The sequence below is a fragment of the Phlebotomus papatasi genome, chromosome 1, assembly GCF_024763615.1.
Source record: "Phlebotomus papatasi isolate M1 chromosome 1, Ppap_2.1, whole genome shotgun sequence".
NCBI classification, from domain to species: domain Eukaryota; kingdom Metazoa; phylum Arthropoda; class Insecta; order Diptera; family Psychodidae; genus Phlebotomus; species Phlebotomus papatasi.
The window spans coordinates 75,088,196-75,112,579 of record NC_077222.1 but is presented as its reverse complement, the minus strand read 5'-3'; the positions used below and the strand labels follow the sequence as shown (position 1 = coordinate 75,112,579).

At 33.5% G+C, this 24,384-nt stretch overlaps 1 protein-coding gene and 1 long non-coding RNA gene across 3 annotated transcripts in view; one reads left to right on the top strand and one right to left on the bottom strand.

Moving 5' to 3' along the window:
• The window catches only part of LOC129802807 (protein glass), a 20,382-nt gene extending 3,851 nt beyond the window's left edge, over window positions 1-16,531 (bottom strand). The window contains exons 1-6 of one of the 2 annotated variants that reach the window (XM_055848911.1): window positions 16,090-16,531; window positions 9,578-9,702; window positions 9,350-9,489; window positions 2,263-2,409; window positions 1,474-2,199; window positions 1,169-1,348 (exon numbers count right to left, since the gene is read on the bottom strand). In XM_055848911.1, coding sequence (XP_055704886.1) covers window positions 1,169-1,348; window positions 1,474-2,199; window positions 2,263-2,409; window positions 9,350-9,489; window positions 9,578-9,673 — 1,289 coding nt within the window. In that variant the 5' untranslated portion in view covers window positions 9,674-9,702; window positions 16,090-16,531. The remainder of the gene's footprint in view (window positions 1-1,168; window positions 1,349-1,473; window positions 2,200-2,262; window positions 2,410-9,349; window positions 9,490-9,577; window positions 9,703-16,089) is intronic. The other variant, XM_055848917.1, reaches the window with a different exon arrangement.
• On the top strand, window positions 15,003-24,384 carry LOC129802823 (uncharacterized). Its single transcript, XR_008751821.1, has 4 exons — window positions 15,003-15,088; window positions 21,651-22,356; window positions 22,563-22,661; window positions 23,351-24,384. It is a non-coding gene; the product is annotated as an uncharacterized LOC129802823 (long non-coding RNA).

Below are 24,384 nucleotides of genomic sequence, written 5' to 3'. Positions count from 1 at the left end.
TGCGTTAGGCTTCAACCTAATCATTTATAGCCCATTTAGTTTTATTGATTCAATATTCTCAGTGAAAAAAAAACATTTAAAGGCAGCTGCCTCGCGTTTAAAGGCAGACTATGCCAGTTGCCTTCATACAAATCGACATCACTTTTTTAATTTCCTCAGAAGGAAAAACTGAGGACTTGCAAGTGCTAAATGAGGTAATCATATACGCCGAATGAACAAAAGAATTTTTTGGTGTAATAGAAAATAAAATCCATTTTGTGGATTCTTCAGAAAAAAAAATCTTAAATTTGGAACTCCATTTTTCGTTTGAAGGCAGACGACTTTCCCTATTGTAAGTCATTTTAAATTACCGAGTTCTGATTTTTTTCCAAATTATAGTATTGTATGTCGACTTATCACATGAATCTTGTTAAAAATTCCGCACTAGATTATGATAAGTCGAGATACATTACAGATTTTTCTAACCTTGTTAAATTTTTCAAAAGACATTAATAAATATGCATTTTTTTTTTACATTTTCCACTAAAACTGAACATACAGAAAATTTTTGACTCTAAATTTAAGAATAAAGACTCCGGGAACTTAAATTAAAAAGTGATAGGGCTAGAATCCCTATCACTTTGACGGTAAGATATCGGAAGTTTAAGTTCAGAATTAGCTGAAAAATTAAAAATGTATTGAGAATTGCAAATTACAATTAAAACTAAATGATCAAGAATTAAGAACTAGGGCATTGGCATTCATTGGATGGGATTTGAAATTAAATTCCTGGGTGTTTCTGTTTAAGAATTTTCCATTTTTTTGTGTGCCCAATCGTGGAACATGTTTCATGCGAAAGCACTTACATTTTTCTGCGATATATTGCAAAAAGTAGAAGTAAACTAATTACAGTAAAATTTTTATAGCTTAATATTGTATCTCAAACTTTAAACTTCTCTCCTGAAAAGTTGCATTTTAGACTTACAATATAGTCTTCTTCGGAACCGACTATATGACTCCGCAATATAATTTAAAAACTGGACACTGTCCCCTAGTTTTAAAATATGGGTGCGATGAGTCACATTTATTGAAAAACATAGGACAAATTTATAGTAAGTATGAAGCTTATTGGGACAAAGCAAAGCATGGGCACTTTTCCCTATTCCTTTTTTTAGTATAAATCTCTCACCTGTAAGGTCTTTCGCCAGAATGGGTCCTCATGTGAGTAGTAACACTGGAGCTCTGGGAGAATCTACGGTCACAAATGGGACATCTAAATGGTTTCTGGCCAGTATGAGTCCTCACGTGTGCTGTTAAATTAGCAGCTTGAGAGAAGCTTTTGTTGCAATCCGGACATCTGAAAATGTGCCTGTGTCGTATGAATACTGGGCGTATTTTCACAATATTGATTTACAACATTTCTTAGCAAATTTTCTCAATTATAATTTTCAAACTTGGGACATTCTAAAATTTGTCCCGACTCTTGAGGATTACCTGTAGGGTCTTTCGCCGGAGTGAGTTCTGAGGTGCGTCTTAAGTGTGCTTGGTCTGGCGTATGTCTTGCCGCAGAGGCGACACAAATTGGGCTTTGCATCCGGCATACTATCTCCACTGTCCTCTTCATCATATCCGATGCCAAGGGTTCGTACCTGTCTCAGCTTCGTTGCTCCACACATCGAATTGGACTTCTGAATAGGTGAGTAGCTTCCGCTGGAATAGCATGTTGGGCGTTGCGGCGGCTGTGGAGGTGTCTCAAGAGAGGTCATAGTTTGACCAGACTGACCCGGAGGTGGAGGCCTGAAGTCCGCTGTGAAGGAGTATGTAGCTCCACCGGGATAGTGTCCAGGACTCAGAAGAGGCGGATATAGGACGTTGACAGCTGATCCTGAGGACTGAGGTGGCCACTGTGAACAACCTGAAGCCTCACTTCCATACCCATGCATCGTCATATTCATGCTCACGTTGACACTCATGCTGGGATACATAGTTGGAGCATGTTGCCCGCAGGAAGATTCGTAGTAGCCATTGGGTCCATAGTTAGCAGCCACTGAGGTTGGCGTCTGCACCGACGGGTGAACAGTGTACGAGAGTGATGCTTGTGGTGCCCCAAAACCCTGTGAAACAGATTGATGTGGCTGAGGCTCAGGACTTGGCTTGAGGACTGCATGCTTAAGTGAAAGAAGCACATCGGCCATATCGTGCGTCGGACGCTCATTTCGGCTGAAACACTAACAAACTGAACATTGGCTGCTCTTTAAATAAGGATATTATCTTGACTATTACCTATACGAAGCACCACAAGGTGAAAAGGGAAAGAGACTAGGCAAAGGATCTAGTTCAAGTGGCGGAAGTCCCGGAAAGGAACCCATGTCTTCACTCCAGTAGCTACCAGTAGATGGTTGCTGGTGAGGATTATTGTTCTGTGGTAAACTAAAAAAAACACAGTCCTTTTAATTGTAAGGATTTTTTTTTTGTTTCTTGGTGAAATAATAAAAATACCTACATAAAAACATTTCATAAAAACAATTTCTCTAGGTCTATGGGTTTAATACCTAAAATTCAATTTTTATTAAAGGTGATGTATGCAAGCGCCTCACTTTTATACCCAACACACAATAACTTTTGTATAGTAAACATGTTTTTGACATTGCAATGTGAGTGAGTGAGATATTAGATTTAGTCATCTCACTCATTCTCATGGGAAATTTTGAAAACATGTTTACAAACAAAAGTTATTGTGCGCCGGTCATTATGCTCATAAAAAGGGACAGATAATCCTAACCGGCTTATGTAGGTGAGATTCTTAACGTGAGCTAACTCGGAGTGCATGCAAATTCGATTTAGAGCTGAAGTTGGGAGACGCCATTCAGTTATCTTGAATCAAATTCGTGAAATTATACAAATTTTGTATTTAAACCAAAATATCAAGGATTTGGATGAACTGACAGAAAAGTGTTATATGGGTGAAATGTAGACCAGAATGTTCTCTATAATTTTGCCGTAGAACTTGAACTCATCGATTACTCAGAAGCCAAGATAAGCGAGGTTTTTTGTTTCTTAACTCGTTTTTTCATCCAGAGTTCCCCAAGTAGTCATTTGTTGAACTTCAACTATATCAAAGAATTGTTGTATTTTGCGGGACTTTCCATTTAAACCCCTATTTTAAGTGTCTTGGTGGAGTAGAGGCAGTCAAATTGGCATCTGCGTGATTTCAAAGCGTTATTATTGGAAAAATCAATTTTTTCACACTTAAACGGCAAAATCGGAGTGATAGCGTAGTCTGAGTGGAAAATGATGTATGGACGAAATGTAGAGACAAATGTGCTCTACAATTATGTTGAAGTAATCATCAAAATCGGTTCAGCAACAGTCGAGATAATTGAGGTTATGTGATATTGAAATTGGTTTTTCGACTGTGGCGCCCCTGGTGTTGGTCCCACGAAGTTCAAATATTCTAGAAAGTTGTAGCATTTGGTGAGATCTTTCGTTTAAGCCCTCATTCATCAAAATCGGTCACATAGAACCGGAGATATGATTTTTTGAATTTCGTGAACTTTGACCCCTCATATCTCCGGTTCTATTGAAACCACAGCGCGCATACGCACCATTTTGGAAACGTCCTAGACTGGACTACAACATACTAAAATTTCATTAACTTGCACAATGCCGTTTTTGAGAAAAGTGACTTTGAATTTCGATGAATTTTGACGCTATCACAGCGCCACCTGTGGTGACTTTTTGAACTTCCATCTGAAAGTGCTCATCGAGACGAAACCAAAAAGGTAAAATTTAGGTCGCTATGTTAATTAGAACCGGAGATAGAGGCCGGTCAATGTTCGAACTTTGACCCCTTATAGCTCGGGTCAGGGGTTATGGATCGACTTAAGGTTTTTTTTGTTTGATAGGTATAATCAACGGCTACAACATACTAAATTTTCAGCCCGATGCACAATGGAATTTTTGAGTTATTTAACTTTTAAGATTTAAAAATTTTCTTTTTAAAAAAAGCGCCCCTAGCGGTGGTTTTATGAACTTGCGATGTTAGAAGGGGAAGTGGCATTTCACGAGAGCTTTCCAAAAAGCCCTCACTTTTTAAATTCTGACAATTAGAACCGGAGTAATGGCCATTTTAAGAAATTTTTTTTGGACCCTTATAGCTCGGGTCAGGGGGGTCGCGGGACCTTAAGTTTGGTATTGATGGAAAGCTCTAAGGCCCAGCTATAACATACTAAAATTTGAGTCCGCTGAATGCCATAGGGGCGGAGCTATTGAGAAAACAAAAAAAGGGGGGTCTTCAAAATGGCGGAAGGAGGGGTGGGGGGTGGGGGGTCTATGCACCAAGTTGCAATTTTCACCCGATATATAACCTTTGCCGAAAACCGCAAGTCGATATCTTTTTTAGTTTAGGAGCTATTAAGCTCCAAAGAGCGGCCGGCCGGCCGGCCGGCCGGCCGGGAACGTAACTTAGCCACATATATATTCGGAATCAGGAAGTGGCGAAACACATTTTGGCCAAATTTGAGGTCGATCGGACGACATGAAATTTTGTTAGGATTATAGTAGGTGAGATTGTTAAGAATCTCACCTAATATTTATTTGGGTAAATATATTTTATTCATTGTCTCCCCCAAATATCATGATGTGAATCCAATGGTAAAAATAAAAGGATCAAATTGATCCAAATTTGATCCTTTTGCAAAGGATAGATCAAGTTTCAAACTCTGAACGCACATTTATCATAATTGAACATGTTAATTTGATCCATCCTTTGCAAAAGGATCAAATTTGGATCAATTTCATCCTCTTATTTTTACCAGTGTCACTATGGTACAATTTAGAATTTTTTTTCATAATCTATAAAAATTATCTTTAATATTGTGAAAATATTTAATAATAATAATAGAGTGATTCCTTTTATTGTTGTAAAAGATACCAAAAAAAAAGTTAACTGCCAAAAATTCATAATCCAATAATGCCAATAATTCAAAATCCTAAAATTTTAAGGCTTCACTCTTGATTACAGTAAATCAAAATTTTTTGAGACCTTTGAACTTTAACACTTTCAGACAGAAACACCACTTTTTAGTATTTTCATTATTAAATATTTAAGTTCAAATTGTTTAATATTCGTTTAATAGAAAAATAAAACCAAATTAATTCTCTTCATATGTATAATTGAAATTGCTATATTCGAAGGGCTTTTCTCGGTAGTAAAATATAAAAAAAAAGAATTTGGCGTAAAATACCACTTGAAGCTTCTATGTTTTAATTATAAGGGCCTTGACAGACTTGAGAATTAGCCGAAAGACGGCTTAGCATAATTATATTTGAAATAGTGGTTAAACTTCATTTCCATCATTTTCCACTAAGTCGTCTCTCGGCTTAAGTCGTAAGTGTGTCCAGGGTATAAGACACCTAATACAATCATATTCCTAGGATTACGCGTATGACAGAGCTGAACCTGTTGATAATTTAAAAGGATCAGGATATACCGATCCAATTAATTAATAAAAATAAAATGTTTAGGTGGATTTTTTATGATATTTTATCCCATTCTTAAGAGTATGGAAATCACTAAATAAATCGAGTTGAAGCGACATTTTACATATAATTAACTCACAAAACTCAAAACAATTTGATATCATCACCATAATAAAATGCAAACTATCTCAATCCGAATTCCAAACTAAGCAAATTCTTCCAAAATTAAAAGAGTCTTAAACTTTAATAATCATTTTCGAAAACGCTCAAAATTTTATATTATTACTTTAACAATACAATAATTCTATCCAAAATTTAACCAATTTAACAATACAGGTGTTGCCCATCTGCTTGAGTTTTAATCGAGTGTAGCAATATGTTATATGTAGCAAAATCGTTCAGAAATTTACATTATTTATACACAGTTTTCCCTTGCAAAATATTTGTATCATTTCTAAGAAAAAATAGGTGAGTTTGTTAAGAATCTCTCCTAATATTTATTTTATATCTCTAATATAAAAAAAACATTATTATCAACTTCACATCAATTTTTGAAAAATGGCCACGGATATTAAGTACTACGGCCAAAGGGTGAACGATTTTAAATCTGTTGCTGCCCATTTAAACGAGTTGTGGTATTCCGCTATTACATTGGAATCCCACATACCGAATTACATTTGCACGATAATTTGAATTAAAGAAAATTCAAGTGTACGTGTACTAAATTTTGGCATAGTTATATGCAAGCGCCAAAGTCTAAAGTTTGAAATGTAATATTTTCTTGATTTTTTTATTTAGATCATGCATGAGAAAATTTCCCATGTCACTTGACATGAAGCTAATAATAGTAGGCTTTGGATTTTGTTTTATTCTTTATTGACTTTTCAAGAGAATGTAATCAGCTTTCCTTTTGTGAAATTTGTGTTAAAAAAATTTTGATTGAGTTACCGCAAAAAAATGGAGAGCATGCGATAAGATTAGAAGTTGACAATCTTCTCAAAAATCCAAATACGAATTATGCCCAACGCACAATAACTTTTGTTTAGTAAGCATGCTTTTGACATTTCAATGAAAGTGAGTGAGATCTGGATTTAGTCATCTCGCTCATTCTCGTGGAAAATTTTGAAAACATGTTTACAAACAAAAGTTATTGTGCGCTAGTCGTAATGCTGAGATCGCGAAATTGGTCGGGAAATGTACCGCTCCACGGTTAGAAACATTATAATTCGGTTCAAGGAACTCCAAGGCTGTTGCTCAGAAGCTATGAAGTGGTCAAAAGCCTGGGATTCAGGACAAGTGAATGAAAAAGAAAGCGCCAGAGCTTTTCGAGAAGCAACCTAATTTTTTCGTGTGAAAAGTTTGCAAAAAGATAGAAATACATTAAAGCTTGGTGCATAAAATCAAAAAAAGTAATGGTTTGATAACCTAAATAGAAATTTGAGGAAAAAAAGAAGTGGCCGAAATTGCAAACTGGCCAAAATTTTGTACAGTTATCCCAAAATTTAATGCAAAATATAAAAATGTAGAATATTTTTTTTATAATTTTGAGTATAACAAAATGTATGGGAAGTTGAAGAACGAATGTGGTAAAGGTATGTGTTTTCCTTTTTTCGATTGGGAATCCGGTAGGTTGAAAAAATGAATTGTCAATAACATTATGGTTTAGAAGTTCTTTTAAACTTTTAAATATGGACAGTTCTTTTCAATATGATAAGGAAATATATCCAAAAAATGATAAAACAATTCTTATAATCTTATGAAAGACCCTTACGAGATATCAAAAATAGGGGAAGTGCTTATAATTTTGGACAGTCTGCATTTAAGCATCGATATCCTAAGTTTGAAGTGCCATATTTTCAATACTAATTGACTTTTCTTGTTACTCTCTTTTCAGAAGGATTGTTTAGAAACTTGGCAAGCTATTTATCATCTCATTTTTACTAAAATTAGTTTTAATACGTTTAAAAATGAATTGATATGTAGAGGTGAATTTGACTCTTATTTTGGACAACTTGGTTATTAATTTTTACAACTTGTCTGTAAATTTGGACAGATAATCCGCCTCAACAGGATGCCCATTGTTCTTCATTTTATGAACCAATCTTACCAAGTCCTCTTCCTGGTCATGTAAGGGAGACGTGGAATGTCACAAGAAGCCCAGAAACTTTCCATATCATTCATTAAAGTGAGTTGACTTCGGTACTCCAAGTACGTGCGGATTCGCTCATTCCCTGCCCTTTCCGGGAGCCTTTCAAGGCATTTCTCACTGCATCTCTTTCGTAGAGATGATGCTCCTTTATTTCTCCAGGCATTTGTCCAACCTAGTCATCACAAAAGCTAAAACTTCACGAAATTTCGTGAGAAAAACACCTGTCCAAAATAAGAATCATCACCTCACTGGTGAATGTCTTAAAAAATTTCCCATTTTTCACACGAAAAATATAATTCACAAGGCAAATCTCACTTCAGGTCAAATGTACAAATCATCAGTAACGTGAATCAACACAATACTCAATGAATATTCAATAATATCACTCAAAAACAGCGAACAAACTTTGTTAGTACTTCACCAAAACTAAATAAGACTGAAGTAAGCCACGAAGTTCTGTCATATTTCTCGTAAGCAATTGCTCACACTGAATTTTCAACAAAGCAATTTCAACTCAAATCATATTCAAATTTTAACGTATTTAGTGTTAAAATATTCCAAAAAGAACAAATATTTAGATAGAATTCATTATTCATCAAATATTGGAATAAAAATCCATCATTTTAATCAATTTATTTTTAGTGTCCAATGTTATCCTCAAAGTGTCCAAAATAAGAAACTGGACAAAATTAGAAGCATTTCCCCTATGCCTTTTTTAAGTGGCAGGGAGAAAATGAGTCAAATAAAATATTTTAAACTAATTTTTGACTAAAATTAAGTGACTGAAAACTTGAAGCATTTTTTTTGCATTTTGTGCTCTTTTTAATGGCAAAGTTAAATTTCTTAAAAGGTGGTAATTCCACTTTCAATGATATAAAAATCAATTTGTTTAAAAAATTGTTAAGAAAGGAGTAGCAGATTTTACAATAATTAACTCTAATGGAATAGTAAGTGGTTTATATTTATAACGTACATCGTACTTTCACTTCGCACTAAAATGTTCTTTTGGCATGGAATATCCATTAGGGTGGGGACATTACCTGTGGTCTCTGTCTTTACTTATGGCCTCCTCGCAAAAAACTTTACAATGTCACAAAATTATTTTGAAAAACCTCAAAATTAAAAATATTTTAGGGTCGGAGGAACGTCTGTTCGACACCCCTATTGACAGTTTTGCCAAAATCTTGAAAATTATTTAATGTGTCCAAGTAAAATATAAGTAATATAACGTTTTTTCTGTAATATACCTTTTACTATAAACAGAGATGTTCAAATTTCATATCCCAAATGGTACAGAGTAGGGTGTCAATAGGTGCTGACACGAGTTCTTAAAGTGTCAATAGACGTTCCTTTCACCCTAATGTGTTTTAACAGCACATTGCATGTTTTTGGTTTTAGGAATCGTTTTCTGACAAAAAATGCGACGTGGCCATAAGTAAAGACAGGCCACAAGTAATGTCGTCACCCTAAATGCTTCAAAATTAACTGCATAGTTTTATCAAAAGGAATATGAATCATTTAGTGGAATTTGAACGCCTCTTTAATGCAATCCTCAAAATATTTGATTTTTTTTATTCACTGAAACATTCTATTCCAGATTTCACAGAAAACGTAATTATAAATTTAAAACAAAATTTATCATTTTGCACTTTCTCTTTTCACTTGGTGATCATAACACAATAGAAATAATTGCATGTGGATTCTGTAAAATCTTGTGATTGTAATGAGTTCAAAAGATACCTGAGAATAGTGTTGTGGTCGAGACAACTTCCGCAGTCGAAATCCGATCCTCTGGCGTCTTCGTGGAGTTCAGCGATAGACAATGCTGATGTCTGACACTGGCAGCCGGAACAACCGATACAGGATGCCGACGGACACTCCTGAATTGAGATGGAATCACAGAGAAAAATTTTACACACTTGTCACAATAAAGAAGGATCAGAAGGATGTGTTCAACAGCAAACTCACCTGAGGACTATCGAGAGGCAATCCGAACAGGGGATTGTTGGGAACGTATCCCGTTTCCGGCTCCATGGGGATCCCATCTCCACACGTGATGTACATGGCTCCACCCTCTTGGTTCGCAATGGGATCTGCGAAGTATACACCAGGAGAACAGAATTCACTTCAATTTCCCCTTCTTTACATTTCCCCATATTGCATGAGATGCGTCTTGTTTTAATAAATATTTTCACGCAATTTATTACGAGGAGAAAATTGCGTTCAATGGGTCAATCATTGTGTTGTAAGTTGTAACGAGACCAAAATTGGCAGGGGCTTGGTAACTGGCGCCATTTTGGAACTCTAGGGAAATATCCCACTCCTCTGGATGCATAGCAACCAATCTGCGAGGTACAATTCATGAATGAGAACCGCCTTTTTGGACAAACTCCGTATCATATTTTACTACTGATTATACATTTAATTTTACTAAAATATTTGCGCAATCCATTTATTTATGGATTAGTAAAGATTAATTGTGGTTTATAGACTTTTATCTTTAAGTTTATTTGTTTGTTCTTCAGAAAAATATGTATCGAGTTCGAGTTTCCCAACAAAAGTTTTTATAAGAATCACTATACAAGCACAGTAATTTTTATACTCAACTTGAATCCCGCGCGTATACAACCATTGTTTTTTAAGCACTTAGATATGAATTATATTGTCATATCAACTAAAAAGAAAAAAATGAATTGGTATTGTATTTCCAAGTCTGAGATAAAGAACACTTAAATATTTTAAGTTTGTGCAAAAAATTAAATAGCGGAATGTTGGCATGGTTCGCGCAGAGTGAACCTTCAAACAACGCAAATTTTCTCTTTATTTGCAAAAAAGCTAGTTCGTCATTACTCATTACTTAGCCATAAGATAGATAATTATTAAGCTCATGATACGGGACGAGAAATGGTAAGTCAGCTCTTTGCAAACAAAGAGAAAATTCGCATCGTTTGAAGGTTCACTCTGTGCGAACCATGCCTAAATTCCCCTATGTATTTAAAATCTTAGCTTAAAAACTTAGTTGTATTACCTAAGTGCCAAATATTTTTCAAGATGTTAGTGTTGATCTGAATCTAAACTTTAATCCAAAATCCAATATAACAGATTTAAAGACTACGAAGATTTCTGGTAGGATAAAATAACTAACTAAAACCTATGAAAAAAAATCCCTTTAAATTCTATGAGATATTTATGTATTAAATGCAATGAAAATTCTTATTCAAAGTTCTAAAAGTATTTGATATATTATCATTGCATGCTGCATGAATAAATTTGTGTTGATTTAATTTTCTATATTTATAAATTTGATAAAACCGTGATTAATGCCCAACGCACAATAACTTTTGTTTGTAAACATGTTTTCAAAATTTTCTATGAGAGAGAGCGAAATAACTATAGATCTAGATTTCATTCACTCTCACTGAAATGTCAAAAACATGTTTACAAAACAAAAGTTATTGTGCGTTGGGCATAATATAAAAACTTTGAAAATATAAATAATAACAATAAATTACAAAAACAATTGTTTGTTTTTCTTCTAAAAATAATACCGATTGAAGATTTGATGTTCTTGTTCCTCTAATAATGCAAATAAGTTTTATTAATTTAAACAAAAAATGGAAATATTTTTTATATTTTATTTTTTTTCTGAAAATTAACTCTCTCTTTCGCGTCCCACTTTTATTCAGCAGATGAATTCATGCAAAATTGAGTTTTTCCTAATGCTTTATGATCAAATATAATAGTTCAGAGAGGAAAAAAATTTTCCATTGCGTGAAAACTCGGAAAAACCCCGGGTCATATATGACCCTGTTGTCCCCAAGGGAAGTGTATTTACTATTTTCAAAATCTATATCACGGGCTTTTTAAGAGTTTTTTTTCCTTGAAGTTACTAATTTGGCCAAAACCATGGCAAACTGGATTGTCTTGATGAACACTGTACTCCTGGTGTTCAAGGAATCTTCCTGGTAATCCCTTGAACAGTCACTGTCACAATATTTTGAGTGGTATTTGGCAAAAATAAACTTATCCACATATTTATTCACACACAATACAATTGCACAATATGAGACGCTTGCAGAATACTCTAAAATATTGCAAAATATGTTATAATTCATCAGATATAAGATGAAATGTCCAGGAGCAAGATGTCCCACCTGCATTTCACAAAGAAAAACAATGTCCCAACTACATTTCGCTGCAGGTTTGGGACGAAAACACTGTTACCCTTGGGGACTATAGGGTCATATATGACCCGGAAAATTCTACACGTTTTTTTGGAAAATTGAGAGTAATTTATTATATCAAAATATGCAATATACAATCTTTGGATATTCTATTTTGTGTTTCTAAAGAACTTTTTGCTGAAAAAAATAAATGAATATAAAAAATTTTGAAAAAGAAAAGTCATTTCACAAAGTTCGAAATTCGTGATTTTTGATCTCAAATATTTTCTTTTCCTGAATATCTGGAGTCTTGAGAAAATTAGCCAAGAATCTTACATCCTTCTATTATGATGTCGTGCACAAACCGATAGATTTCAATTAATGTAAATAGTCAAAAGAAATTGTTTTTTCCCCGGGTCATATATGACCCTAATGACGCGAAAGAGTTAAGGACGAAAAGATCAAAAATGGACTATCGTAGTAAAAATCATTTTTTTATTAATGGAGACATAACCTTAGATTATATTAGGGCGTAGGCGATATTTTTATATCACCGGTGACCAAATCGTCCTTAAATATTGAAATTAAACACTTTTATTCACTTTAATATTTTCTACCGTGTAATATTCTGACAATAAATACATATGAAAAAAGTATTATTATTGTAAGTTCGTGTTAGTGGTTTTATATGATTTGAATAAAACATTGTTGGATTGTTTGTCCTTTTTGAAATAACCACTGAGTAAATCTTGGAATTCTATTCTTAATATTGGGATTTTTCGATTTTTAATTATTGCCTAAAATTAAAGAATTTGATGTTAATTGTTTTTAATCTGGTTTTACTGCAAGAAATTAATATTGAACATTTTGATCAATTTTAGATGTTCCAACCTTTTGTTTTTTTTTTCTAAGATTGTTCTGCAAATATTAGTAAAAGAGTTAAAATTTTTATAGTACACATTGCACGTAAATCAGACTGCAATAGGCACAACAAATTATAATTGTGATTTTGAAAATATGAGTCAAATAGCCAGAATTTTTATACATATGTTATAAATAACGTTTTCTAATAATAAAAGTGGGACATTGCGCTAAGGGAACACGTTTTTCTCAGTATTCTACAAATTCTTTTTGATTATGTTTTATAAAATAGTAGAATAAAATTATTCATATCTGAATGTAAAAGCCAGGATAACCTAGCTAGGATACCAGGCTTCTGTTCCAAACACTCAAATACACAATAAGTCATTATAGGGGTTACGTGGGTTAAAAGGATTGGAGAACAACTTTCTATGATTTCTTTTTCAACATAATAAGTTTTTATTTTAATGCAAGTTCTTATATAAAAGTGGAACATTTTAAACTAAATTTTCATAAAAAAAATGTTTAATAAAAATTAATAAAAAGAAATCTTTAGTCATTGGGGCCTAATTTTCCAACCACGGGGCCGAAAAAAATTATTTTTTTTTATACAAAAAATTTTTTTTCGGCATATTTTGCACCATATTTCATCTTGTAATTGTCTTGAGTTGTGATCAAGACAAAATTAAGATTCCACCGTTCAAGTACGAGTTTAACTTAACAGAATATTTAACAGTACATGTATATTAAGCCGAGTGGCTGCTTTATAATAAATTTCATTCACTCATATCTGTTGTAACTTTATTTTATATGCTTAGAGCTCGAATTATTTTCTCATTATATTGAAAGAAAAATATGTTAAGAAAATATGCTGTTTTTTAAGGTGCATGACCAACGTAACCCCTTAATGCAATTTTAAGTTTAATTCAATTTTTTTTTCTTTTTCATCCATAAGATTTAATTCATTAATCATGCTTAATAATTTTTGAACATGTTGTGCAAAGGAGCAATTATAACTCTAATAAAAATTTTAAATTACTTTATTTTAATTAATGTGAAAGTATAGTTTTAGAATTTTATGTATATTAATACTTATCATTTATTGTTTATTATTTATTATTTATTTATACATCATTTATATGACTTAGTATCTGGTTTTAATTTTTTTATAAATAAATATCTAAATATCTATTCATAGAGTGTGAAAAAGATTGTGAAAAATGCTTTCTCGTGGAGTTCGATCAGTTAAAATATTTATATTAGGGGAAAGTACGCTACCTTCGGACGACTCAAGCTTCGGACAATTCAATTTTTCTCTATTATAGATTTCACCCATAGCTCTTTTCTGAAAATTTGAGGTATTGGATTAGCTATTAAAATATAATATTATAATGGGCCAAATTCATTTAGAACACCTTGAAAAAAATTATTTGTGCGAAGCATAAATTGTCCGAAGGTAGCGCTTTTTCCCCTATACTTCTGCAAATATTTCATTCTGGGATAAACAAAAATTTAATAAAAGTAATTATTCAACATATTGGAAAAAAGTAACAATTTATTTTTTAAACTGACTGAGAAATTCTTTTACCAAAAAAGAAGTCTCTATTCTATGGGTTTTTTAAGGTATAAAAATAAACATTATATTATTTTTTTTAGAGTTGAAACAAAATATTTAACTACAAGTGTGGTAGTTAACAATAAGGTTTATATATTTGTGTTTGATGAACCCGGTGATTGGTGAAACTTTAAATAAAAAACATTAAGGAAATAGCTTAAATTGCATCAAAATAGTATTGATTTTATAGATGAAGAAAGCGAGAGAGAAACAATTTTTGTAAAGATTTTTTTAACCACATGAAATTTATATACTTAAATAAGATCGAAGGAACACCTCTTCGACAGTGAGCCCCTATTGTTACTTTTATCAAAATGTTGAAATTTATTTAATGCATCCAATAAAATCTAAGTAATATAACGTTGATGGGAAATGAGGCGATGATTTTTGGGAGAGAGTGTAAGAAAAGATGATGCAACCAGCTCCAGGTCTGGTTTTAGAGTGCGGTACTTTATTAATCCCAGATCTGGTGAGCCCAGTTGGGATACAATGAAAAATAATTATTTCATTACCTCATACAGTGCGTTGTGCCCAATTTGGTAACACAACAACGTTTTTTTTCATTAATCTGCGTTTTTCGATAAGAACAAGTGTTCAAATTTCGTATTCCAAATGATACAGAGTAGTGTGTCAATAAGTCCTGACACGAGTTCTTAAAATGTCAATAGGTGTTTCTTTCACCTTAAGTTTAAAGAACATCAGTATATTGTGCATATCTCGAGTTATTTGACCTATCCATTAATCCTCAGAATTTTTCATCTATTCATCGATGGAAATTTATTATCAACTCTTCCTTACTAATATTTAATAGCAATTTTTCAATCGGAAAATTCCTAAACTGTGAGTGCAATTTATTTTGAAATAGAAATATATTTTAGTATATACACATTACACTCCAAAGTACAAAAGAGCGTTGTCAGAAGTTTATACATTTATCAGAGAAAAACTATAAAGGCCATATAGGCCCGTAGATGCAGGTGACTTTGCCTTCCCCGGAGGGACTTTTCCACCCTGGCTATTCTTAAGCTTTACTTTTCAATTCTAGCATTTAAGATCTTCAACGATCGGGCTCGGGCATGGTAAGCCTATCATAAATGCTAGAATTAAAAAAATGCTTAGAACAGCAAGGGGAGACAGAGTCATCCGCATCTACGGAAAATTTTAAATAACAATAAAACTCTGTTGATTTGTTAACCGATAACTCATTTGTATACTCTAAGATAAACTTCATTGTCCATAAGATCCATATAACAAGGCTGAAATTAGCAAGAGTAGCACGGTAGTAGCATCTCAGACGATTTTCAATACGAATTAAAAAAAAATAAAAAAAAAACCGGTAAACAATTAATAAACCATAAACGGTTATAATTATATTAAAAAAAAACACAAAAAATTAAACATTTAAAGCACTAGTAAAGTTCTGATAAAGTTAAGTATTTTTCTGATAACATTTTCAAGGCACTGTACTGCACAAAAGAATTAAAAACAAGACCTTCAAAAGATTAAAATTATTTAAAAATTTTGGAGGGACGCACTATATAAACAACAGATAAAAGGACAGAAAAATATTATTTTATCAAATTAAAATTTCGTGGATTATAATAAATCGGGCAAATGATAAATTTTTGGGATTGGACGATTACTTTTACAGAACTCCTGGCATTCGCAAAAAATCGTTAAAATTGTCTTCTCACTATAAGTTTAACACAAAATAGTCAAGTAGTTTTAAAGTACCTATATCACAGGATATTGGTTACAATTGCATTAATTCTATAATAATAATTATATATCACCAAGTATTAAACATTTGCACTTGCAATATTGTATATTCATTTACTTACCCAGTTCGATATTAATCCTTAGTGTTTGAATTATGATTTTATAAAACTGAAATTAAGGGTTATTCTATTCAAAATTCGTTTATTCACTGTAGATATTTTAATGAAACATCTTAATCACAATTTTTTTATCATTCAATTGCACATAAAGTTGAGTTGAATTGTAAAAGGTCATATTCCATTGATTTAGTAAATTTATCCATTTCACCACATTCACTGATAAATCCAATAAAATCCTGGATATTCATTTAGATTTCGTTGATAATTAACACTCCATTGACGCAAAAATAACTGGGAGGATTGATTTGTGCGACTGGGGAAAGAAGTTAATGGATTTGGTGGATCCCATTGACGAGCTAAGAAAGCGCCTGGTCGGGAGTCGCATGAAGAACTGACAGTATTATAATGTATGTGCTTCTGAACGACCCGAATGTGTGACTGGCTTGAGAAGTGGTGGGCCGGTTATTGGCTTAATTCCCTTCTCCCATGTCATAAAGCATAAAAGAGAAACACACACAGCAAACACTCACCCGCGCGCTGGAAAAACTCCCAGCCGGGCCAGAGTGTGTATGGAATTGCCCCTCCTCCTATTGTGACTCAGGGATCGATCGGGAGTCTTGTATATATTTCTTGGCGGGAAGGACAGGGCTAAGGGAATCGGGTTAGCAGTGATCACAAGAGATGCATTCATTGAACTCTGGCTCTTTCAATGGCAAATCATGGGGTAAGAAGCGCCAACATCTGTTATATCACTCTTGGGTCAGTCTCAGAGGACAGCGATGAGTGTCCCTTGTGCTTCTTGTGGCCACAAACTTATATGACAATCAACGACCACCCAGACGAAAGAAGTATCGCATTTCCACGTCAACGGGAGAATCTCCTCGATCGGGATAGTCACCTTCGAGCCCTCCGAGGTGCACTCACCAGTTCAATTGATTTCCTTCTTCGTGCATGTTAAAGAAAACCAAGTCTTCCAACTTCGTCCGGTAATTTAGGGAGGAAGGTAATTTAATCCATTCACATCCGTTCAATGCTACTTTCATCACGATTCGATACTCTTTCACTCCATCAAGACCATTAGTACCAGTGGTCAAATCGATAGAAAAGCTACAAAGGCTGGAAAGCTAATGAATGAAAGAAATTTAATAAGGGAGTTGCTATAGGAAAATCTTCGCGGAATGCTCGAACTTATGATTTTTTTACGTTATTGAAAGAGGTTTAAAAATTTTATTCAAAAAGTAAAAGCCATTCGTTTACTGACCTACGCCATAAGAATATCCAAAAATGAAAAAAAATTGGACTCTGTGTACTTACATAAAAAAAACATTTCTTTGAGAATGAAGATGATCTGAAGTCATATTGTAGCACACATGATCGATTTTTGGGGTTTGATAACCCAAATTATGTATGTCCCACCTGGTTAGGGGAAAACGCGCTACCTTCGGACAATTTATGCTTCGAACAATTCATTTTCTTCATTGTGTTGTAAATTAATTTGGCCTATTATAATATTATATTTTAACCTCAAATTGTTAGAAAAGAGCTAGGAGAAACTGGGGCACCACCAAACACGGGGTAGCACCAGACACTAATTTTTATTCCTAAACTACTTGGACTATCTCGACCATCTCGACCATTTCTTCAGTGGACAAGCATCCCTATCAATGTCTATAAATTTCTATAAGTCCTGTCCTCTGAAGACGAATATCCGATTAAAAAATCGCAGTGTTTGGTGCAACTCCTTGTTTGGTGGCGCTCCAGTTTCCCCTATGGGTCAAATAACATAGAGGAAAAATTGAATTGTCTGAAGGTTGAGTCGTCCGAAGGTAGCGCGCTTTGCCCTTGAGAAAATATATTCAAAGCATTTCAAAAATTTTAAAAATTGTCATTTATTTTTTTTTGCTTCTGAAAAAAATTTTAGAATTAACAGTAGACATTTACTCTTCGCATAAGTTTCAGACTTAAGGTTTATCTAAGTGGCTAAGTGTTGTAATTTCTCAAAAAGCAAGCCTCTTGCGAGTATTCTGAATTATTAAAGGCAAATGTTACAACAGATACAACGTAAAGAAGCACTAGGGGAAACTGGGGCACCACCAAACACGGGGTAGCAACAAACACTAATTTTTATTTCTTAACTACTTGGACTATCTCAACCATTTCTTCAGTAGACAAGCATCTCTATAGTGCCTATAAATTCCTATAGGTTTTGTCCTTAGAAGTCGAATAGCTGATTAAAAAATCGCAGTGTTTGGTGCTACCCCGTGTTTGGTGGTGCCCCAGTTTCCCCTAATTTTTTTTTGTATATTAAAAATCCACAATTTTCGGCAACTGGGCTAAATATCTAGTCTGCAAACGCAATGTTGCTTTAAATGTAGTTCTTCGATTTGTAATATTTCTTCTTCTAAAATTTTCACAAATATTATTATCGGTGCGAAAATCGAAATCTTATTTTTCTATTATATATATTGTTAATCATTTTTTATTTAATAACGTTTTTCACCTTTGAAGTAATTTTTCGGAATCTAAATTTCTAATTATATTTTTTTTAATTTAGATTAATTAGTAGGATAGAATAGCGTAATTATAACCCCGTTCCAACGGGATTTCACAATTTTAAATGGGAATATAGAATATATTTTTAATAAATGCAATAGGGAAGACTGGAGCTCAAATACAGTGAGGAGTCTTTGCATTTGAAGGAATGTTGAGCAAATAATTATTTATTGGAAATAAACACCAACCTTCCTATTCATTGAAATATTTAAAAATCTGGATTTAAAGATTATTTTTTTCACAAATCATAGAAAAATTTAATTTTCTGGCGAATTGTGCCCGGTCTTTCCTACAAATGTTTTATTCATTATTAATTTTGCCATAATCTTATTATTTGATTATTTGCGCTTCAGATAAATGGAAAATTCATTTTTTTATTTTTAATAAGAAAAAAATTCATATGTAGCAAGTTCTGAATTAGAATAGTTCAAAAATGCCCCACTTCCCCCTAAATTGATTCTTTTTACAAGCTCTCAGAAAACTTAGAATCTTTGTAATCAATAATTTCTTATCATGTGAACTACACCATAGTCTATCTACAACTTTGTCCTCTTCTTTTCTTTATCTAAATCAGAAATGAGCTTTTTAAATAATTTTCAAAAATTGATTTTGTGAAAATCATCGAAAATTCTAAGGCAAAAAGTAGCAGACATAACTTTCAATTCAATTTATTACAGTTTCTCTGAAAAATTCTAAGTGGATTCGTGTTCATGAGACCCAAATTATTCTGGAAACACTATCTTCTGGAAAATAAGTCGTTCAAAACTGATATCCCTGTGAGAATATTTTAAAAAGAACCTGCAAAATTAGTTGTTTTTTTTTCTATGTTCATCCTTATTCAAACTTTGGACGCTTACAGAGGTATATTCTTTAATATTATCTTAGTGAAAATTAGAAGCCTCGATCCAAGGGGGAGATATTAGGGTCGGAAGTGGTGTACAGCTGAAAATGAAGTGCTTGGAAATCTTTGGAAGTGGGAGTACTCGAATATAAAGTCTTTTCTGTCTAATTCCGTATGCTTCAGACTACGTTACTTATAGTTGAGATTTTTATTCGAGCGGCAGTATAATTTGGAAAGGTTTGTTGAAATTTTCAAGTTCGGTTATGACAATAAAATTTATTATAGCTTGATTTGTGTCGTAATTTTTCCGAGGAAATATTCAGTTGAATAATGATTTTCCTGAATTTTTACAGGAATTTAACCCTTTAAGGACGATTGGGTCACCGGCGACCCAAAAATGAAATTTTTCCTACGGCCTTCTAAAGTTGTATTTTGTTCTAAAAAGTCAGAAAAAGTGATTTTTTTTACCATAGATTTTTGACCTTCTCGTCCTTAAAGGGTTAAAACTCATGTAGTGGCTCACCAATAATGACATAGCTATTGCAATTGACTGTGAAATAATTTGATATAACTTTTTTCTAATTTATCGTAAATATGTATGTATTGGATGATTGTATAAATTCGTGTGACTTTTTCACGAATATCGTTAAGGGGTATCCCATAGGTTACCTCCACCAATTTTTGTTTACCTTTTTGCATAATACTGGAAAGATTTTAGTGTTCTACATCTTTTCAATGCCAAAAGTATTCGTCAAAAAAGTCGATTTGTGGTTTTGAAGATTTTTATAAAATGAGAAACAAAAGGTGCATTTATAATATTTAATTTTAGACTAATTTTGGAAAGATCTATCTGATGGACTTCCAAAAAAGTGAAGATACGTCTGAAGTGCTGAATTAGTTGTTGCACTCGTACTTTTGGACTCTTGTAGACTTTCCAGCACAGTTTCAATAATTACAAATGACAATACACATTTTTAGATAATCTATTTTCCAAAAGTAGCTTCACTGGTATCTTAGGAAAATTCAAAATATGTTGATTGATACCCCTTCGTAAAACACAGATACAGTAGACTCTCGCTAATTCGGCTCTTTTAAGATCGGGCTACTTTTTAATTCGGGCAGCGGTTACATTTGAAAAAAATTTGTTGTCATTTTTCAAGTTTGATTATGATGATCAAATGAATCAAATATGCTCAAATTTGCCATGGTTTGTCTTAGTTTTGATGTGATTTTGCATTATTGAGGGATCTTCATGCAATTTACGTTATTATATGAGTGTGTAAACGGTGTAAACTCAGCACATGAATAAAAAATCGTTGCATTTCAAAAAGTTTGTCGCCCGAATTTCTGTCTAATTCGGCTGACATTTCGGTCCCATATGCCCGAATTTGAGAGAGTCTACTGTAATATTAAAAAATGCAAGAATATCTGGCGCTAGAAATTCAAAATATAAGGAAAATGCTAGTGTAAAAATAACTTTCGTTAAATTTTTAAAAATTTTACTAATTAGATTTTTCATCATAAATTATTGATTTCTAAGTAGAGGAGTGCATGAAGTGCAGGAAGTGCTGGAAGTATTGCAACATTCTCGAGAGTGTTGCGAATTTTCGGAAGTGTGATGGCCTCTTCCTTACAAATTGTGGAAGTACCGGGAAGTGGTGTACACATTTTCACCCAAATATCTCCCCCTTGCCTCGACCAATTTTATCTTAATAATCATACTTTAAATCACATTTAACGTTCTATATTTTGCTGCCTCAGTTTCTTCTATATTTTAATATAGATTTTGCGTTTTAGCCTAAATTTTGCAAATATATATTTATAATAAATAAAAACGAATATTTGGATAAAATGTATATCTTCCTAAATCCTCTTACAAAGATTCTAATAAAATACCACAATATTATTTTTGTGATATGCGTACTAATAAGATCGTTTAAAATATTCTTTTCTTATTCATTTTTTATGATCTTGAAAAATCCTTTTTTTAGTAAATATATTATCCTTCGATAAAAATTGTAAAAATTTATTCACAACTAATTTCCTATTTTATTAATTAAGAATTTCTAGATTATTAGTAATCCAACCGATCACTCATAACTGTATCAATATAAAGTTACATTAATTTCTGCATCTCTTTATTTTCCATGGTGAAATCCAACTCATTCAGGAGTGGTTTTCACCCATTGAATTCCACCCAATATTTTCGTAATCTTGAGGATTTATCTCAACTTGTGGCTGTTGCTGTTCACGCGTATCACTGAAATGGATACCTTTTGCAGATCTAATCATGGTGGGAATTACAAATAAAATGTATAACTTGCCTTACTTACCAGATCTGAGATAATTATCTTCCAGCTCCCAGAAGATGAGTAGATGGATATTGTGGTGTTTGGTGTATAAAGCGATGAGAAAGAAATGAGACTGGCAGATTTCAGAGACTGAAAAAAAATGTAACCCAATCCCGATATTGGATCCCGCGAGATTTTCTAATGAGGCGGAAAGGTATTTTGCCTGAGGTTTCATCTTTATTGCACTTTCAGTCACTGATGAGGAAGTCAATGGTCGGAGATGATACTTTCAATACAGATTAATTTGCCACATATTATCCCACAGAAATGGGAGGGATGTCAGCCCCTTTTACAAAGCCATCATCCCTCTTCAGTTAATTTGCCAAAATGGAATTTAATTGACGAATTGGGGTGATTTTCGAGGGTGGAAAAGATTCTAATCAATTTGTTGATTTTTATGCTTAACCACCAGAATGGACTTGAATAAGAGAAAGAAGATTCAAGAGTATCTCAATCACACCTGTGTTTGCTGATAGGATTCCAATTGGACTATTTTAATTAAACTTCGTTGAACTTTTACAACTGGTAATGGTTATATGTTTCTTTTACTCCCCTCATAGATTCTTTGTAAATAAACAAATTTAGCAAATTAATTTTACATGTTGATCTCAATGTTTTGATTAATTTAAGAGAGTCTCAAATTTTTCATTCAATTATATGAAAAGATCATTTTAATGTTATTTTGCTAAACATCTTTCTCAATTATTCTGCTTTTCTTTTGGCAACTGAAGAGGAGACAACTGTGGCAAAATAAATACAATGCTGGAAAATATCAAATGGCTGAGGGAAGCCATTGAAGGCCCAACGATTCGATTTTTGTTATCGAAGGGGTGAGTTTCGGTGCCATGATAACAACCACTGAAGCCCCACAAGGCACAAAAGCTACCCCCACAATTTATTGATTTCAAGGCGGAGTTAAAATTTTCTCACAAATATATTTTCAACACCAAATATCATGCTTTTTAGGTGAAATTGGAAAAGAACAAAAATTCTCAAAGGGACTCTTATTTTAAACTGAAATTTTTGAATAGAAGTGATTTTGCATAACTTTGGGCGTTTAAGGTAAAAAAAAATCAAAAATTTTAAAGGGAAATTAAACATTTTGATATTTAAATATCCATTTAAACTTTAAAAATTTTGTCTTTATTGAATTACCAAGAACAAGGAACACGTGAATTATTCTTTAATCCCTCTGAAGAGTCAATAATGACATATTTTGTGAGAAAAACCATTCATTTTTCTCACATATTGCATCATAAACATTTAGGAAAAATTAAATTGTAATGATATTGCAAGGAAGTAGGATTAGTGGGTATTGTATCTCATTCCAAGAGGTGATTTGCTGTTCTTTTTGCTGTTCCAGCGCGTCTGACACGTGACTATTTTTCCGATTAGAAGGCAGCTTTTGGGATAATCCTGAGAATCATGCTGTGAAATTCAATCCATTAGTTTTCAATTCAAAAAGAATTCGGGGTATTATCGAGAGAAATGTCTATATTTTATTCAATTCATTTCACAGATAGAGTTTTATGAGCTCATCGCTCACGGCTGAAGGCGTCAGGACACCGAGATCTGTGAAGAGAAGGGTAATATAGGCCGGCGGAGTATAATCCACTTGGGGATGGGTCTTGGAGAGATCACCTCCGAGAGCTTTTCGGGGATACTTGTACTCATTGGGCAGATCACGCTGATTCAGTGGATAGAGTCGAGAAAATTTGAAACTCTCAGCTAGGACATAAAAGGGCTTCTTCATTTCCTTGGCACAGAGAGCCATTGTGAGAGTACCTATCCTATTGATAATCCCTCCACTCTCTACAACTCCCTCAGCACCAGTAAGCACCATGTCCACATTCTCCATCACATAGCCAATTGCTGAGTCAAGAATTAGGGTACACTCAATCCCGGACTTCTCCAGTTCAGCTTTCATTTGTTCTCCAGCGTTATCGGACGAGCTCCTGGTAATAAAAACATGGAAACGCTTATTGGATTGCGCAGCAACCGTAATGGCCTCAAGGACAACTCTGGATCTGGAGTGTGTGAGAACCCGACAGCCATCCTGGAGAAAAAGAGATGCCTGCTTGGCAATGATCTGACGGGCTTCAAGAAGTTTCTGCAAGAAGACATTCCCTCGATGCAGCATGATGGTCTTGCACTCCTCCATCGTGATGTCATCAATTTTGGCCAGCGTGATAAATCGAGAGAAGAGTTCACATCCGGATATAACTGCCGTAAGTGGCTGTTCAGTCTGCCTCATCGTCTCAATGGCAGTCTTAATCGTGCTGTGCAACTCCTGGACAGTATCAACTGAAAAGCTCCCCATACATTATCAATCTTCAGGACAGCATTCGAGCATTACTGGGACTTACATGGTGTTTGCTCCAGCACCATCAGGAGAGTCTTAATTGCGGCTATCCCTGCAGACAAATTTTTGTCTCTTTCAATCTCCTGAGCGAAATATTTTGCTACGTCTGCAAAGAAAAACAGCCACACATTAAAATTGAATAATTAATTGTAGATTAACTATGGAAATTCAGTAATAATTACCAAAAGATC